The sequence below is a fragment of the Delphinapterus leucas genome, chromosome X (genome assembly GCF_059928025.1).
Source record: "Delphinapterus leucas isolate spDelLeu-1000000601 "Yukka" chromosome X, BTC_Dleu_Yukka2, whole genome shotgun sequence".
NCBI classification, from domain to species: domain Eukaryota; kingdom Metazoa; phylum Chordata; class Mammalia; order Artiodactyla; family Monodontidae; genus Delphinapterus; species Delphinapterus leucas.
The window spans coordinates 85051905-85071542 of record NC_143150.1 but is presented as its reverse complement, the minus strand read 5'-3'; the positions used below and the strand labels follow the sequence as shown (position 1 = coordinate 85071542).

The window sequence follows — 19638 nt, the reverse complement described above, 5'->3', positions numbered from 1 at the left end:
CTTGTCAAAAGCCCGCTAAGCTCCTATCTCAGATTTCCTGCTGCTAAATTTATCTTTCTGCCTCTTGGCAGGGTCATGAGGACAAAACTGTAAACATAGAAGAGGGGTTCATGTGACTGGATTGATTACCTCGGACAAGCCACTTCCCCTCCCTAGACCTCAGTTTCCCTGTGAGGCTAGTGAGAATGTTTGGAAGGAGCAACTATGATGAGGAATATGTTTCTTTGTGGGCCATGGAAAACATACATGTAAAGGGTTATTATTCAGATTACTAGCCTTAGCAGAGTGATACCAGTTAGGAGACTTATTACGATTAAGAGAGTTGCATGTCTTCCAAACTCTAGTTCTAAGACTCTAAATGTTCTGAGCTAATCTAGAAGACCACATTCTTAAATCAAGCTTGATTGATCAGTTAACCAAAGAAAAACCCTGGACTGGAGAAATCAGATCCCCAGTGTTCTATTTCTAACTTGGTGACTTAATTTACTATAGGATCTTAGGAAAATACTTCCCTCTCTAGGCTTCCATCTTCTTACCTGAGAGGGTTGGATGCAATGATTTCTAGGGGACCTCTGTATCACAAAACCAAAAAAGTAAAAGTGAATTCATCTTTCTAACTGATTGGCATGAGCTCTTTATTTATTATAAATGTTAACCCTTTGTCATAATTTTGTAAGTTTCCTTTACTGAGTGTTTCCTGAATGCTCAGCATTACACCAGAAGTTGCATATTAGCCAAGGAGGCAACTGACCTTTTACTTCACAAAGGGAATCAGAGTGTTAGGTAATATATAATGAACATTTTCCAGGTTACTTTATATGTGTTAACACATTGAATCTTCAACAACCCTAAGGGAGTAGGTACTCTTATGAGATGAAAACACCACGGCACTGAAAAATTAAGTCTTCTACCCAGCGTGTCATAGCAAGGGGCAGAGGTGGGATTCCACTCCAGTAGTGTGACTCCAGAGCCCATTGCTTTTAACCACTGTTATCCACTGCCTCAGTAGATTCATTTAGAAGGGCAGGCTTTGAAATGTATTGAAAGTTTGGTATGATTTATACACAACAAATGGAGGGAATCTAACCCTTATGTAGACTAGGATTCTGAGAATGTATTTTAGGGAACTTCTTAAAAGGCAAAGTGGAGCTGAGAGCATTGGAGGTCAGGGATTGGAGATTGCTATCCCCATGAGATTGCCCCAGTGTTGCCCAGCTCAGTGGAAGAAATTGAGCTTTCTTGTAGCCAATCACTGGAGGCTCATCAAGGGGTGGGAAGGTTGCAAAAGAATGAAGTAAGAGCACACTTGGACGCCTTCCAGGTAAGCGATGCTGTTAGATGAGTACTACACATAAAAGCTTCAAAACAACCAGGGGGATGGGGGAGGGTAAAGCAGAGACATCTGGGTAGGATGGCTCTGGCCTATGGACTTGTCCTACTTTGAGGCCATTGCTCCCAACTCACCACACTCTGCCTGCTGCAGCCTCCCCCCCTAAGCCTCCATCCCCATGACTTGGCATGAAGAACTTTAGTATGGTTCTGGGTCAGATCACAATGCCTTTCTCCCTAGGGGACCTGATGGCAGTTGGCAGTCACGTGAACAGTGCTTATCATCTCTCCCCCTAGCAATGGCTGCATTCACTTCTCTTCCCAAGGTGTCCGATTCACTCTGATTTATTTAGCTTTGGCTGGAGAGAGCATAAAGATGATCAGATAGTGCCCATCTCTCCAAGAGTGTCCTGGGTAGCACATTTTAGGAGAGAGAGGCCCTTCAGTAGGAAAGGTAGCAGAATTCAGGGAAGACAAGGGTTGCAATGCCATTTGCGGGGAAGAGCATTGAGGCAGTAAACCTTCCACTTCCAGTTCAGACCTAAGATTGCTAGCTCAAAACATTGCGTTTTTCAGTAGGGACTTTGTGCTTGTGTATTTGTACTTGGGAATCTTGCATTTCTGATGTGGATCTCTGTTTCTGGGTTGGAATTTGACATTCTACTTGGGCCTGTTTTTTTATTTTGAAGCTATGAAAGCTGCTGAGATCTGCCTGCATCACCTTTGCCTCCCCACCCCACACAGGATATAAGCACATGATCTTCGGTCTTTTATTTGCATACTCTACTAGTCCTGTCTTCATTGGAGGGAAGTGACTGGCCAGACGTGGGCTGTCTTGCTGGCTGCCTTCCTTGCTGGGCTCCAACTTATCTCTTATGTACACAGCCCTTGGAGTTCAGAGGCCTCTGCTGACCTCTGTCCAACCTCTCCTCTGCACCCAAGCCCCCACTGGTACATACAGGAGCAGAGGCAGACAAGGCAGGCAATGACTAGGAGACAGGAGAGGGGCTGGAGACAGGCTGCTAGAGAGCTCAGAACCCCAGCACACCTCCCTGTCCCAACTCTGTCCACCACCTGCTGTGACCACAGCAACAGAAGAGACAGCTAATAAGACAAAGTGAGGCCCGGTACCTTGAGGACAGTGGTGTCATTAGCTGCAACGCCTAGGATGTCTCGAGAGATGGGAGAACTCACCCAAACCAGATTGCAGAAGATCTGGATTCCACACAACGGTGGCAACAGCAGGCTGCAACGCAGGAGGGGCTGTAAGTGGGGTTTGCTTCCGTGGGCTTCAAGGTGGTGGTGGTAGAGTGGATGTAGAAGAACAAAGGACATTCCCCCCAACCACCCCCACCCCAACCTGAAAGTTGGAATAGATGAGCAGCTGGATGAAATAGCTGTAGGATAGATAACAAGAGGCTAATGTCAAAAAGGTAGAGAAAGAAAGATAGAAAGAGAGAGATGAAGACAGAGAAAGAATGAGGATTATATAAAGACCATCATAATCAGAGGGAGTTTTGACTAGGAATTTTTTTCTTTCTTAACCAGAGCTTGTTTGGAATACTTCTTGTTGGAAATTTGATGTTTCTAGTTCAATGTTAGCCTAAATGTTTTATTTTGGTGACATCAGTGAAGTGTCTGGAAATTAGTACTGTCTGATAGTGCTTGGGTGAAATAAGGTGATGGTTCCTGGCATTGTTTCTCAGAGGACAGGTGATGGGTACACAGCAGTACCGTATCATTGGTCGGTTTTGCTCCTCCCCTTTCTCAGGCCTCTTCTAATAAGCCTCTGACTGGGTTGGGAAAGGCTGGGTGTCCTGTCTCCTGCATTGCCTTCTTGGCACATATGGACACTTTTGCTGCTCTGGGGAGTTGAGGGAGAAGACATTCAGGGAAAGCCTGCTGGTGTAATGTTCACTTTGAAAATTTAAGAAAGCAGGTTCAAAGGGGAAGCAAACAAAACCTGTAAAATATATCTTTTAAGTAGACTATACCATTTCCAATAGATAACAGTTTACAGTTGTGGATCAAGGTGCTGCCAGCCCAAGAATTTTGGCCTGAGGAGCCATAAGGTGTGCAGAGATAAGACAGCTGTGGAGTGTGGGACCCAGACATCTCAAGGACCAACTGACCAAGCTTCCACTGTGCTAATGCTAGAGGAGGTCCAGGCTCAGGGCTAGTGAGGGGAGGATCCAGGAAGATGTAGGATGTTAAATATACTATGTAGAATGGAGGGTGTGGATAGAGGGAGACGGGTAAAAACCAACCTCCTGTTCTTCTTCCTCCTCCTCTCCACCAGCAGTTTCAATCTCTCATCTGGTGATCTAGGAGCCTGGATGAGACTGAGAATTACACCCCACCCTCACTCACCAAGCCACTCTATCCTTTCTAAGGGGCTGTTGGGTTTAGCTGGCAAGCAGGCAAGCCAGTCTCTGCATACCTGGGTCCTCCATTGTTAGGACCCTTATATTCCTGGGAACTCTGTCTTTCAGGTTGGAGAAATAATAGATATAAATCACCTATTATAGTGTTTGTCATATAGAGGGTGCAAAATAAATATGTGCTCACTTTATTTCTGAGCCCGTCTTTCCTCAGCTGGAAGACAGAATTAATACCTACTTCCCCATGTTGTTGAGGTGATTCAGTGATTCAGACTGCCTAGCTTTGAGTCCCAGCTCTGCCACCTCTTGCCTCTGTGACCTTGGACAATTCTCTTAACTTACCTGTCCTTCCATTTCCTCACCTGTCAAAAGAAGTTAGTAATAGTGTTGTGAAGATTAGAGAACTAAAGCATATAAAATGCTTAGAAGAATGTCCGGTGCATAGTAAATACTCAATAAATCTTCTTCTTCTTATTATTATTATTTAAACAAGAAGGTGGGTGTGTGGTCTTTTTGCCCATCATATCCCCAGCATCAAGCCCGAAGCCTGGCACATAGCAGATACTCAGTAAATGGTCGCTCTGTGCTACTTCCACTCTACCACTCACCATAGCCAAGCATGGGGCTCTGTGTATACAAGACAGTAACTCATCAGTGATTGACTGAATTATGTCAGACCGCAGATATAATAAACTTAGATAGTGCCCTGGGCAATGTCTGCCTCACCTCCCTTGCTGAGGAGGCTAGGCTATTTACCCCAGAAAGATCTGAATTACCTCCTGCTTGGAGCATTCTCTCTAGAAGACCTGCCCACCCCCACAGTGGGCAGTGGGGGAGGGGATGCACACAATCACTTAATGACGGTTTTGAGGATTAAATGCATTAACGTGTGTAAAGTGCTTGAACAGCTGTGTATATTCATCTGTGACTTGGTTTTTCGCATTCAGTGTTATGTTTTTTTGTGCCATGTATAATATTGTTGCATGCAGTTGTAGTTTGTTTATTCTCCTTGCTGTGTAATATTACATTTTGTGAATATCCCATGATTTACTTATCCATCTTACTATTGATGTACCTTTAGGTAGTTTCGTTTTGGGTTATGAACAATTATGCAATGAGGATTTTTGTCCCCATAAATTTTGGAATCACTTTTTCAAGTTACACACACACACACACACACACACACACACACACACACACCTTTTGGGATTTTGATTGGAATTACAGTCAGTCTGTATATCAATTTAAGGAGAATTAACATTTTGTGATATCGAGTCTTCTGTAAACATGGTGTGCCTCTCTATTTAGACTTTTTCGATGTTATTTTAGTGAAGTTTTATAAGTTAAAAGGGCTTATACATCAGTATAAGACATTTTTTGCTTATTTTTGTTGCTATTGTATACCTTTTTAGAAAATTACATTTTATACCAATTTATTGCTAATGAGTACAAATATAATTGTGGCTTTTTCATATATTGCATTTGCAACTAGCAAACCTGATAAACTTTCTTATTAATTTTGATAATTTATATGTAAATGACAGTTTTCTTTTTTCCCTTCCAATCCTTATTTTTTAAAATCTCTTTTCTTATATTACTGCACTGCTAGGACCTCCTACCTTTGATACATGTGCACCAACGTCGAATAGAAATGTTAGTATTGTGCATGTTTATGTTGAACCTAATTTTAAAGGTAATGCTTTTAAAGTTTCACCATTGAGTAAGTTTGCTATCATTTTTTTTGTAGATACCATTAACAGGTTAAGAAAGTTCCAGTTTGTTCTTAGTTTGCCAATAGGACTTTTTTTTACTCCTATCTACTTTATTTACTATTATTATTAGCCAATAATAATTATTTAACAAAAAATTTACCTTCTTAGCAATTTTTAATGTGTACAATATTATTAACTATAGGCACTATGCTGTACAGTAGATTTCTAAGATGTACTTTTCTTGCACAAACAAAACTTTGTACCATTTGACTAATACCTTCTCATTTCCCCTGCCCCATCCTAGCCCTTAGCAACCACCATTCTATTTTTTGCTTTTATGAGTTTGACATTTTTAGATCCTAAACATATGTGGTATCAAGCAGCATTTTTCATACTGTTCTTGGTTTACATCACTTAGTATAATATTCTCCAGTTTCATCCATGGTGTTGCAAATGGCAGGATTTCTTTCTTTTTAAAGCCTGAATAATATTCCATTACATATATGCATGTATATGTACATTTCCTTTATCCATTCATTCACCAGTGGGCACTTAGGTTACTTCCATATCTTGACCATTGTGAATAATGCTGCTGTGAATATGAGAGTGTAGGTATCTCTCTGAGATCCTGATTTCAATTTCTTTGGATATATACTCAGAAAGGAGATTGCTGGATCACATAGTAGTTCTCTTTTTAACATTTGGAGGATTCACCATACTGCTTTCCATAGCAACACCGATTAACATTCCCACCAACAATGTATGAGGTTTCCCTTTATTTCCACATCCTTGTCAACAGTTGTATTTCATTTTTTTAGGATAGCCATCCTAACTAGTGTAAGATGATATCTCACTGTGGTTTTGATTTGCATTTCCTTGATAATTGATGATGTTGAACATCTTTTCATACACCTGTTGTCCATCTGTATGTCTTCCTTATAGAAATATCTATTCAGACTCTTGCCCATTTTTAAAGTAGGTATTTGGTTTTTTGGCTGTTGGGTTGTAGTATTTCCCTATATATTTTGGATATTAACTCTTTAGCAGATATAAGGTTTGCAAACATTTTCTACCATTCCACAGGTTGGCTTTCATTTTGTTGTTTCCTCTGCTATACAGAAGTTTTTAATTTTATGTAGTCCTACTTATATATTAGGATATTTTAAAGATGAGTAAATGTTGAATTTTATAAACATGCCTTCTGTATCCACTGAGATGACAGGTTGATTTTCTATTTTAATCTGTTAATGTGAATTACATTAGAGGTTTTTCTTGTTTGTAACTTATCTTGCAATCCTAGGATAAATAAAAACTGCTGGATTTAGTTCATTAATATTTTGTTCAGGAATTTGGCATTTTGTTTATGAATGAGAGTGACCTGTACATTTTCCATTCTCATAGTTCCAGGTCCCTGTTTGACTTTTGTGTCATAAAATGAAGTGGGAACTATTTCCTTTCATTCTATTTTCTCACAGAGTTTGTCCAAGGAACTATTCGTTCTTTAAATATTTAGCACAACTTTCAGGTAAAAATATCCGGGCTTGATGTCTTCTTTGTAAGAAAAATTTTAATGGATACAGCCTTTTAAATAGCTATAGAATCATTCCAGTTTGCTATTTCTTCTTGTCAGTGTTGTTAAATTACGGTTTTCTAGGAATTTTTCTATTTCATGTCATTTTTCAAATTTATTTGCATAAACTTCTTATCTCCATATTTTTAAAAATCTCTGTTGCATTTATATCCTCTTATCCTTGTTTATTTTACCTTCTCTTTCTTCCTCTTGATCAATCTTGCCAAAAGTTTGTCACTTTTATAAGTTTTTTAAAATAGTCAACTTTTGGCTTTCTGATTCTTTCTCTGATGTCCTTTACTTTTTATTTAGCTATTTTCCTTATCATTATTCTTTTCTTTTCACTTTACTTGGATTTATTCTGTTGTTCTTTTTTTAATTTCTGGAGTTGGATGCACAGCTTATTAATTTTCAGACTTTCTTCCTTTTGAATATAAGCATCTGATTGTATAATTGGCCTACTAAACAGGGCTGATATTCCACAGATGCACAATTGTATGGACATATGAATTTTAAAACTATTTCCAGACCATTTGGTAAATACGCACTGCTCCAGGCTTTCTTAGTTTCTCCATCACTTACCCAGTAGCCCTGGCCACCTCAGTCCCTTTCCCAGGACTGCTAAGACCTACAGATTATCATCTAGCAACTAAAGGGTTAATGCCTAACACAGAAGGAGGCCTCTACCAATTGGTGCCAAGCCCTTGGGCCAGCTTCTGTCTTGACAGATCAGTGCCCTTGCCATTTCCAATTTAATTCCATTCTCCTTAGAGAACAAACTTTGTATGATTTCAATTGTTTGAAATCTATCGAGATTTGCTTTATGGACAAACGTGTGATAAGCTTTGGTAAAAATTCCATGAGAACTTGAAAAAAATGCACATTTTACAACTGGGTTCAGAGTACTATATACTTCAATTAAGTCATCTTTGTTAATCTGGCTCAAATGCTCTATATTCTTCCAGAATGTTGTCTGCTTGTTGATATGGAAAATTTGTTAACGTCTCCTTGTAACTATGTCAATTTTTAAAAAAATCTTTATTGGGGTATAATTGCTTCACAATGGTGTGTTAGTTTCTGCTTTATAACAAGTGAATCAGTTATACATATAAATATGTTCCCATATCTCTTCACTCTTGCGTCTCCCTCCCTCCCACCCTCCCTATCCCAGCCCTCCAGGCAGTCACAAAGCACCGTGCTTCCCACTAGCTATCTACATTAAGTTTGTTAGTGTATAAATGTCCATGCCTCTCTCTCGCCCTGTCACAGCTCACCCTCCCCCCTCCCCATATCCTCAAATCCGTTCTCCAGTAGGTCTGTATCTTTATCCCTGTCTTACCCCTAGGTTCTTCATGACATTTTCTTTTTCTCAAATTCCATATATATGTGTTAGCATACGGTATTTGTCTTTTTCTTTCTGACTTACTTGACTCCGTATGACAGACTCTAGGTCTATCCACCTCATTACAAATAGCTCAATTTCGTTTCTTTTTATGGCTGAGTAATATTCCATTGTATATATGTGCCACATGTTCTTTATCCAATCATCCGATGATGGGCACTTAGGTTGTTTCCATCTCCAGGCTATTGTAAATAGAGCTGAAATGAACATTTTGGTACATAACTCTTTTTGAATTATGGTTTTCTCAGGGTATATGCCCAGTAGTGGGATTGCTGGGTCATATGGTAGTTCTATTTGTAGTGTTTTAAGGAACCTCCATACTGTTCTCCATAGTGGCTGTACCAATTCACATTCCCACCAGCAGTGCAAGAGTGTTCCCTTTTCTCCACACCTTCTCCAGCATTTATTGTTTCTAGATTTTTTGATGATAGCCATTCTGACTGGTGTGAGATGATATCTCATTGTAGTTTTGATTTGCATTTCTCTAATGATTAGTGATGTTGAGCATTCTTTCATGAGTTTGTTGGCAGTCTGTATATCTTCTTTGGAGAAATGTCTATTTAGGTCTTCTGCCCATTTTTGGACTGGGTTGTATGTTTTTTTGTTATTGAGCTGCATGAACTGCTTGTAAATTTTGGAAATTAATCCTTTGTCAGTTGCTTCATTTGCAAATATTTTCTCCCATTCTGAGAGTTGTCTTTTGGTTTTGTTTATGGTTTCCTTTGCTGTGCAAAAGCTTTGAAGTTTCATTAGGTCCCATTTGTTTATTTTTGTTTTTATTTCCATTTCTCTAGGAGGTGGGTCAAAAAGGATCTTGCTGTGATTTATGTCATAGAGTGTTCTGCCTATGTTTTCCTCTAAGAGTTTGATAGTGTCTGGCCTTACATTTAGGTCTTTAATCCATTTTGAACTTATTTTTGTGTATGGTGTTAGGGAGTGATCTAATCTCATACTTTTACATGTACCTGTCCAGTTTTCCCAGCACCATTTATTGAAGAGGCTGTCCTTTCTCCACTGTACATTCCTTCCTCCTTTATCAAAGAAAAGGTGACCATATGTGCATAGGTTTATCTCTGGGCTTTCTATCCTGTTCCACTGATCTATCTTTCTGTTTTTGTGCCAGTACCATACTGTCTTGATTACTGTAGCTTTGTAGTATAGTCTGAAGTCAGGGAGCCTGATTCCTCCACCTCTGTTTTTAGTTCTCAAGATTGCGTTGGCTATTTGGGATCTTTTGTGTTTCCATACAAATTGTGAAATTTTTTGTTCTAGTTCTGTGAAAAATGCCAGTGGTAGTTTGATAGGGATTGCATTGAATCTATAGATTGCTTTCGGTAGCAGAGTCATTTTCACAAGGTTGATTCTTCCAATCCAAGAACATGGTATATCTCTCCATCTATTTGTATCATCTTTAATTTCTTTCATCAGTGTCTTATAATTTTCTGCATACAGGTCTTTTGTCTCCTTAGGTAGGTTTATTCCTAGATATTTTATTCTTTTTGTTGCAATGGTAAATGGGAGTGTTTTCTTGATTTCCCTTTCAGATTTTTCATCATTAGTGTATAGGAATGCCAGAGATTTCTGTGCATTCATTTTGTATCCTGCTACTCTACCAAATTCATTGATTAGCTCTAGTAGTTTTCTGGTAGCATCTTTAGGATTCTCTATGTATAGTATCATGTCATCTGCAAACAGTGACAGCTTTACATCTTCTTTTCCAATTTGGATTCCTTTTATTTCCTTTTCTTCTCTGATTGCTGTGGCTAAAACTTCTAAAACTATGTTGAATAAGAGTGGTGAGAGTGGGCAACCTTGTCTTGTTCCTGATCTTAGTGGAAATGCTTTCAGGTTTTCACCATTGAGGATGATGTTGGCTGTGGGTTTGTCATATATGGCCTTTATTATGTTGAGGAAAGTTCCCTCTGTGCCTACTTTCTGAAGGGTTTTTATCATAAATGGGTGTTGAATTTTGTCAAAAGCTTTCTCTGTATCTATTGAGATGATCCTATGGTTTTTCTCCTTCAATTTGTTAATATGGTTTATCACATTGATTGATTTGCGTATATTGAAGAATCCTTGCAGTCCTGGAATAAACCCCACTTGATCATGGTGTATGATCCTTTTAATGTGCTGTTGGATTCTGTTTGCTAGTTTGTTGAGGATTTTTGCATCTATGTTCATCAGTGATATTGGCCTGTAGTTTTCTTTCTTTGTGACATCCTTGTCTGGTTTTGGTATCAAGGTGATGGTGACCTCGTAGAAGGAATTTGCGAGTGTTCCTCCCTCTGCTACATTTTGGAAGAGTTTGAGAAGGATAGGTGTTAGCTCTTCTCTAAATGTTTGATAGAATTCGCCTTGAAGCCATCTGGTCCTGGGCTTTCGTTTGTTGGAAGATTTTTAATCACAGTTTCAATTTCAGTGCTTGTGATTGGTCTGTTCATATTTTCTATTTCTTCCGGATTCAGTCTTGGCAGGTTGTGCATTTCTAAGAATTTGTCCATTTCTTCCAGGTTGTCCATTTTATTGGCATAGAGTTGCTTGTAGTAACCTCTCATGATCTTTTGTATTTCTGCAGTGTCAGTTGTTACTTCTCCTTTTTCATTTCTAATTCTATTGTTTTGAGTCTTCTTCCTTTTTTTCTTGATGAGTCTGGCTAATGGTTTATCTATTTTGTTTATCTTCTCAAAGAACCAGCTTTTAGTTTTATTGATCTTTGCTATTGTTTCCTTCATTTCTTTTTCATTTATTTCTGATCTGATTTTTATGATTTCTTTCCTTCTGCTAACTTTGGGGTTTTTTTTTATTCTTCTTTCTCTAATTGCTTTAGGTGCAAGGTTAGGTTGTTTATTCGAGATGTTTCCTATTTCTTAAGGTGGGCTTGTATTGCTATAAACTTCCCTCCTAGAACTGTTTTTTTTTTTTTTTTTTGCAGTACGCAGGCCTCTTACTGCTGTGGCCTCTGCTGTTGCACAGCACAGGCTCTGGACGCGCAAGCTCAGCGGCCATGGCTCACGGGTCTAGCCGCTCTGCGGCATGTGGGATCTTCCCAGACGAGGGCACGAACCCGTATTCCCCTGCATCGGCAGGTGGACTCTCAACCACTGCGCCACCAGGGAAGCCCTCTTAGAACTGCTTTTGATGCATCCCATAGGTTTTGGGTCGTCGTGTCTGCATTGTCATTTGTTTCTAGGTATTTTTTGATTTCCTCTTTGATTTCTTCAGTGATCACTTCGTTATTAAGTGGTGTATTGTTTAGCTTCCATGTGTTTGTATTTTTTACAGATCTTTTCCTGTAATTGATATCTAGTCTCATGGCGTTGTGGTCGGAAAAGATACTTGATACAATTTCAATTTTCTTAAATTTACCAAGGCTTGATTTGTGACCCAAGATATGATCTATCCTGGAGAATGTTCCATGAGCACTTGAGAAAAATGTGTATTCTGTTGTTTTTGGATGGAATGTCCTATAAATATCAATTAAGTCCATCTTGTTTAATGTATCATATAAAGCTTGTGTTTCCTTATTTATTTTCATTTTGGATGATCTGTCCATTGGTGAAAGTGGGGTGTTAAAGTCCCCTACTATGAATGTGTTACTGTCGATTTCCCCTTTTATGGCTGTTAGTATTTTCCTTATGTCTTGAGGTGCTCCTATGTTGGGTGCATACATATTTACAATTGTTATATCTTCTTCTTGGATCGATCCCTTGATTATTATGTAGTGTCGTTCTTTGTCTCTTCTAATAGTCTTTACTTTAAAGTATTTTGTCTGATATGAGAATTGCTACTCCAGCTTTCTTTTGGTTTCCATTTGCATGGAATATCTTTTTCCATCCCCTTACTTTCAGTCTGTATGTGTCTCTAGGCCTTCAGTGGGTCTCTTGTAGACAGCATATATATGGGTCTTGTTTTTGTATCCATTCAGCCAATCTATGTCTTCTGGTGGGAGCATTTCGTCCATTTACATTTAAGGTAATTATCGATATGCATGTTCCTATTCCCATTTCCTAAATTGTTTTCGGTTCATTATTGTAGGTCTTTTCCGTCTCTTGTGTTTCTTGCCTAGAGAAGTTCCTTTAGCGTTTGTTGTAAAGTTGGTTTAGTGGTGCTGAACTCTCTCATGTTTTGCTTGTCTGTAAAGGTTTTAATTTCTCCATCAAATCTGAATGAGATCCTTGCTGGGTAGAGTAATCTTGGTTGCAGGTTTTTCTCCTTCATCACTTTCAGTATGTCTTGCCACTCCCTTCTGGCTTGCAGAGTTTCTGCTGAGCGATCAGCTGTTAACCTTATGGGGATTCCCTTGTGTGTTATTTGTTGTTTTTCCCTTGCTGCTTTTAATATGCTTTCTTTGTATTTATTTTTTGACAGTTTGATTAATACATGTCTTGGCATATTTCTCCTTGGATATGTCCTGTATGGGACTCTCTGTGCTTCCTGGACTTGGTTAACTATTTCCTTTTCCATATTAGGGAAGTTTTCAACTATAATCTCTCCAAATATTTCCTCAGTCCCTTTCTTTTTCTCTTCTTCTTCTGGAACCCCTATAATTCGAATGTTGGTGCATTTAATGTTGTCCCAGAGGTCTCTGAGGCTGTCCTCAGTTCTTTTCATTCTTTTTTCTTTATTCTGCTCTGCAGTAGCTATTTCCACTATTTTATCTTCCAGGTCACTTATCCATTCTTCTGCCTCAGTTATTCTGCTATTGATCCCATCTAGAGTATTTTTCATTTCATTTATTCTGTTGTTCATCATTGTTTGTTTCATCTTTATTTCTTCTAGGTCCTTGTTAAATGTTTCTTGCATTTTGTCTATTCTATTTCCAAGATTTTGGATCATCTTTACTATCATTATTCTGAATTCTTTTTCAGGTAGACTGCCTATTTCCTCTTCATTTGTTAGGTCTGGTGCATTTTTATCTTGCTCCTTCATCTGCTGTGTGTTTTTCTGTCTTCTCATTTTGCTTATCTTACTGTGTTTGGGGTCTCCTTTTTGCAGGCTGCAGGTTCGTAGTTTCCGTTGTTTTTGATGTCTGTCCCCAGTGGCTAAGGTTGGTTCAGTGTTTTGTGTAGGCTTCCTGGTGGAGGGTACTAGTGCCTGTGTTCTGGTGGATGAGACTGTATCTTGTCTCTCTGGTGGGCAGGTTCACGTCTGGTGGTGTATTTTGGGGTGTCTGTGGACTTATGATTTTAGGCAGCCTCTCTGGTACTGGGTGGGGTGTGTTCCTGTCTTTCTACTTGTTTGGCATAGAGTGTCCAGCACTGTAGCTTGCTGGTCGTTGAGTGAAGTTGGGTGCTGGCGTTGAGATGGAGCTCTCTGGGAGATTTTTGCTGTTTGATATTATGTGGAGCTGGGATGTCTCTTGTGGACCAGTGTTCTGAAGTTGGCTCTCCCACCTCAGAGGCACAACACTGACCCCTGGCTGCAGTACCAAGAGCCTTTCATCCACAAGGCTCAGAATAAAAGGGAGAAAAAGTAGAGAGAAAGAATTAGTAGAAGTAGGAAGAAAGAAGGAAAGAAAGAAAGAAAGAAAGGAAGGAAGCAAGGAAGGAAGGAAGGTAGGAAGGAAGGAAGGAAGGAAGGAAGGAAGAAAGAATGAAAGAAAGAAGAAAAGAAGGAGAGAAAGAAAGAAGGAAAGAAAGAAAGAAAGGAGGGAGGGAGGGAGGGAGGGACAGTGGGAGGAAGGATGGAAGGAAAGAAGTAGGGAAGTAAGGAAAAAAGAAAGAAAGAAGATAAAGTAAAATAAAATATAATATAATAAAGTTATTAAATTAAAAATAATTATTAAAAAAAATTAAAAAGAAAACGGACAGATAGAACCTTAGGACAAATGGCGGAAGCAAAGCTATACAGACAAAATCTCACACAGGAGTATACACATACACACTCACAAAAAGAGGAAAAGGGGAAAAAATCATAAATATTGCTCTCAAAGTCCACCTCGTCAATTTGGGATGTTTCGTTGTCTACATGAGGAAAGGAAGGAAAGAAAGAAAGAAAGAAAGAAAGAAGGTAAAGTAAAATATAATAAAGTTATTAAAATTAATTATTAAGAAAAAACATTAAAAAAACCCCCAAAAAACCGACAGATAGAACCCTAGGGCAAATGGTGGAAGCAAAGCTATACAGACAAAATCTCACACAGAAGCATACACACTCACAAAAAGAGTAAAAGGGGAAAAAATCATAGATCTTGCTCTCAAAGTCCACCTCCTCAATTTGGGATGATTCATTGTCTATTCAGGTATTCCACAGATGCAGGGTACATCAAGTTGATTGTGGAGCTTTAATCCGCTGCTTCTGAGGCTGCTGGGAGAGATTTCCCTTTCTCTTCTTTGTTCTCACAGCTCCCAGGGGCTCAGCTTTGGATTTGGCCCTGGCTCTGCGTTTAGGTCGCTGGAGGGCGTCTGTTTTTTGCTCAGACAGGACGGGGTTAAAGGAGCCTCTGATTCGGGGGCTCTGGCTCACTCAGGCTAGGGGGAGCGAGGGGCGCGGAGTGCAGGGCAAGCCTGCGGCAGCAGAGGCCGGCATGACGTTGCACCAGCCTGAGGCCCGCCGTGCGTTCTCCCGGGGAAGTTGTCCCTGGATCCCAGGAACCTGGCAGTTGCAGGCTGCACAGGCTCCCCGGAAGAGGGGTGTGGATAGTAACCTGTGCTCGCACAGAGGCCCCTTGGTGGCGGCAGCATCAGCCTTAGTGTCTCCCGCCCGTCTCTGGGGTCCGTGCTTTTAGCCGCGGGTTGCGCCCGTCTCTGGAGTTCCTTTAAGCAGCGCTTTTAATCCCCTCTCCTCACGCACCAGGAAACAAAGAGGGAAGAAAAAGTCTCTTGTCTCTTTGGCAGCTCCAGACCTTTTCCCGGACTCCCTCCCGGCTAGCCGTGGTGCACTAACCCCTTCAGGCTGTGTTCACGCAGCCAACCCCAGTCCTCTCCCTGCCAAAGCTCCCTCTCCGACCAAAGCCCGAGCCTCAGCTCGCAGCCCCGCCCGCCCCGGCTGGTGAGCAGACAAGCCTCTCGCTGGTGAGTGCCGGTCAGCACTGATCCTCTGTGCGGGAATCTCCCCGCTTTGCCCTCCGCACCCCTGTTGCTGTGCTCTCCTCCGCGGGCTCGAAGCTCCCCCCTCCACCACCTGCAGTCTCTGCCCACGAAGGGGCTTCCTAGTGTGTGGAAACATTTCCTCCTTCACAGCTCCCTCCCACTGGTGCCGGTCCCGTCCCTATTCTTTTGTCTCTGTTTTTTCTTTTGCCCTACCCAGGTACGTGGGGAGCTTTTTGCCTTTTGGGAGGTCTGAGGTCTTCTGCCACTATGCAGTAGGTGTTCTGTAGGAGTTGTTCTACGTGTAGATTTATTTCTGGTGTATCTGTTGGGAGGAAGGTAATCTCTGCGTCTTACTCTTCCTCCATCTTCCCCTGACCTATGTCAATTTTGAAGCTTTGTAAATAGTTCCAAATTTAGAATTGCTATATATTTCTGGTATATTGAATATTTATCAATGTGTAAGGAAATTATTTCTGGTAATCTAGTATCATTTTGTCCTACAATTTTTTTCCTGATGTTAATATATATGTATATATATTTGCTTTATTTAGCTTTATATTTGCCTGGTATATCTTTCTTTCACTTTTTAAAAATGGTTTTAACCATTTTTATTGAAGTAAGTTAATTTACAATGTTGTGTTAGTTTTAGTTTCAACTGTACAGCAAAGTGATTCAGCGTATGTATATATGTATTCTTTTTCAGATTATTTTCCATTATAGGTTATTACAAGATATTGAATATAGTTCCCTGTGCTATACAGTAGGCCCTTGTTGTTTATCTATTTTATATATGTTTGTATATGTTAATCCCAAACTCCTAATTTATCTCTCCCCCTCACCCCTGCTATCCCCTTTGGTAACCATGTTTGTTTTCTATGTTTGTGTGTCTATTTCTGTTTTGTAAATAATTCATTTGTATCATTTTTAAGATTCCACTTATAAGTGATATCATATGATATTTGTCTTTCTCTGTCTGACTTACTTCACTTAACGTGATAATCTCTAAGTTTATCCATGTTGCTGCAAATGGCATTATTTCATTCTTTTCTATGGCAGAGTAATATTCGATTGTATATATGTACCACATCTTCTTTATTCATTCATCTGCTGATGGACATTTGGGTTGCTTCCATGTCTTGGCTGTTGTAAATAGTGTTGCTATGAGCATTGGAATGCATGTATATTTTCAAATTAGATTTTTCTCTGGATATATGCCCAAGAGTGGGATTACAGGATCATATGGTAACTCTATTTTTAACTTTGTAAAGAACCTCCATACTGTTCTCCACAGTAGTTGCACCAATTTACATTCCCACCAACAGTATAGGAGGTTTCCTTTTTCTCCATATCCTCTCCAGCATTTATTATGTGTAGACTTTTTAATGATGGCCATTCTGATTGGTATAAGAAAAATGTTTTTGATAGAGATGTAATTCACATACCATAAAACTCACCATTTTAAAGTGTACAACTTATTGGTTTTTAGTATATTTGCATGGTTGTATACCATCATTACTAATTCCAGAACATTTCATCACCCCCCAAAGAAACCCCATACCCTTTAGTGTCGTTCCAGATTCCCCTCTCCCCTCAGCCACTGGCAGCCACTAAAATCTACTTATTGTTTCCATAGTTTTGCCTATTCTGGACATTTCACATTAATGGAATCATATAATATGGGGCATTTTGTATCTGGCTTCTTCCATTGAGCATAACATTTTCAAAGTTAACCTATGTTGTAGCATGTGTAGATACTTCATTCCTTTATATAGCTGAATAATATTGCATTATATAGATACACCACATTTTGTTTACCCATTCATGAATTGATGGAAATTTGGTTTGTTTCTGTTTTTGGCTATTATGAGTAATGCTGTCATGAACATTCTTTCACAAGTTTTTTTGTGCACATATGTTTTCATTTCTCTTGAATATATACCTAGGAGTGGAAATGCTGAGTCCTCTGGTAATTCTATCTATAATGTTTTGAGGAACTGCTAAACTGGTTTTCAAAGTGGCTTCACATTTTACATTCCCAAAAGCAACATATGAGCATTCTAATTTCTCTATATCCTCACTAACATTTTTTAAATTATAGCCATCCTAAGTGTGTATGAAATGATATATCACTGTGAGTCCCATTTGCATTTTATTAATGCCTAATGATGTTGAGCATCTTTTCATGTACTTATTGGCCATTTGTATATCTTCTTTGGAGAAAAGTCTATTCAGATTCTTTGCTCGTTTTTAAACTGGGTTATTTGTCTTTTTATTTGGGTTGATTTTTCCTTTTTGTATTCTGGTAACTAGACTCTTGTCAAATATATGGTTTGCAAATATTTATTCCCATTCTGTGAGCTATCTTTCACTTTCTTGAGAGTGTCTTTTGAAGCACAAAAGTTCTTAATTTTAATGAAGTCCAATTTACTTATTTTTTCTATTGTTGTTTGTGTTAGGTGTCATGTCCCTGAAGCCATTGTCTAGTCCAAGGTCACAAAAATTTATGCCTAGGTTTTCTTCTTCTAAGACTTTTATAGTTTTAGCTCTTACATTTAGGTCTTTGACTCATTTTGAGTTAATTTTTGCATATGATGTGAGGTAGGAGTCCAACTGCATTCTCTGCATGTGGGTATTCAGTTGTTCCAGCACCATTTGTTGAAACGACTTCTTTCTACAACTGACTTGTTTTGGCAGCCTTGATGAAAATCAGTTGACCATAAGTTACAGAGTTTATGTCTGGGTTTTCAGTCCTGTTTCAATGGTTTATATATATATAAGGTTTATATATATATAAGGATATATATATATATCCTTATGCCAGTACAACACTGTCTTTATTACTATAGTTTTTTTAAATTAAGTTTTGAAATTGGGAAATGTGAGTCCTCCAACTTTGTTCTTCTTTTTCAGGATGATTTTGGCTCTTCTAGGCCCCTTGAATTTCCATGTGAACTTTAGGATCAACTTGTCAATTTCTGCAAAGAAGTCAGCTGAGATTTTGATAGGGCTGTGTTGAATCTGTAGACCAATTAGAGAATACTGACACCTTAACATTATTAAGTCTTAGGTCCATGAACATGAGTTGTTGTTCCATTTATTTAGGTCCTCTTTAATTTCAACAGTGTAAGTTTTCAGAGTATACGTTTTGCATTGCTTTTAAGTATTCCTAAGTATTTTTGATGCTATTGTAAATTGAATTGTTTTTATTAATTTCATTTTGCTTGTTCTTGCTTCTTTATGGAAATATAATTTTTTATATATTGATCATGTATCCTGCAACATTGCTGAACTCATTTATTAGTACTAGTAGATTTTTAGTGGATTTCTTGGAATTTTCTACATGTAAGATCATGTCATCTGCAAAGAAAGATAGTTTAATTTCTTTTCCTTTTAATTTAATTTATTTATTTATTTAACATCTTTACATATACAACTATCCCCATATCTCCTCCCTCTTGTGTCTCCCTCCACAATCTGGAGGCCTTTTATTTCTTTTTCTTGCCTAATTACCCTCACTAGAACCTCTAGTACAATGTTGAAAAGATGAAGTGATAATAGACATCCTTCTTTTGTTTCTGATTTTAGTGGATTAACATACAATCTTTCACCAGTAAGTGCAATATTAGCCATGAGTTTTTCATAGATGTCCGTTATCTGACTGAGGAAATTCTCTTGTATTCTTAGTTTGTTGTGTGGTTTTATTATGAAGGAGTGTTTAATTTTTCAATTGCCTTTTCTATGTGCACTGAGATGATCATGTGGTTTTGGTCCTTTATTCTAGTGATGTGGTGTATTACACTACTTGATTTTCAGAGGTCTAATTAACACTGCATTCCTACAATAAAGCTAACTTGGTGACAGTGTATAATCTTTTATATTTTTCTGGATTTAATTTGCTAATATCTTGCTGAAGATTTTTGCATCTATATTCATAAAATATTGGGCTATAATTTTATTTCTCTCTGATAACTTTGTTTACCTTTGGTATCACAGAAATACTCAAGAAATGAGTTAGGAAATATTCCCTCCTATTTTATGAAACAGCTTTTGAAGAATTGGTGTTAATTCTTTAAATGCTTGGTAGAATTCTCCAGTAAAACCATCGAACCCTGGACTTTTCCTTGTGGCAAGTTATTTTGGTTACTTATTCAATCTCTTTACTTGTTATAGATCAATTAGATGTCTTCTTGAGTCAGTTTTGGGAGTTTGTATT

At 38.7% G+C, this 19638-nt stretch overlaps 1 protein-coding gene across 1 annotated transcript in view; it reads left to right on the top strand.

Moving 5' to 3' along the window:
* Positions 1-2436: 2436 nt before the first annotated feature.
* Positions 2437-19638, top strand: part of PFKFB1 (6-phosphofructo-2-kinase/fructose-2,6-biphosphatase 1) — a 76549-nt gene continuing 59347 nt past the window's right edge. The window contains exon 1 of the mRNA XM_022563587.2: positions 2437-2594. Coding sequence (XP_022419295.1) covers positions 2498-2594 — 97 coding nt within the window. The 5' untranslated portion in view covers positions 2437-2497. The remainder of the gene's footprint in view (positions 2595-19638) is intronic.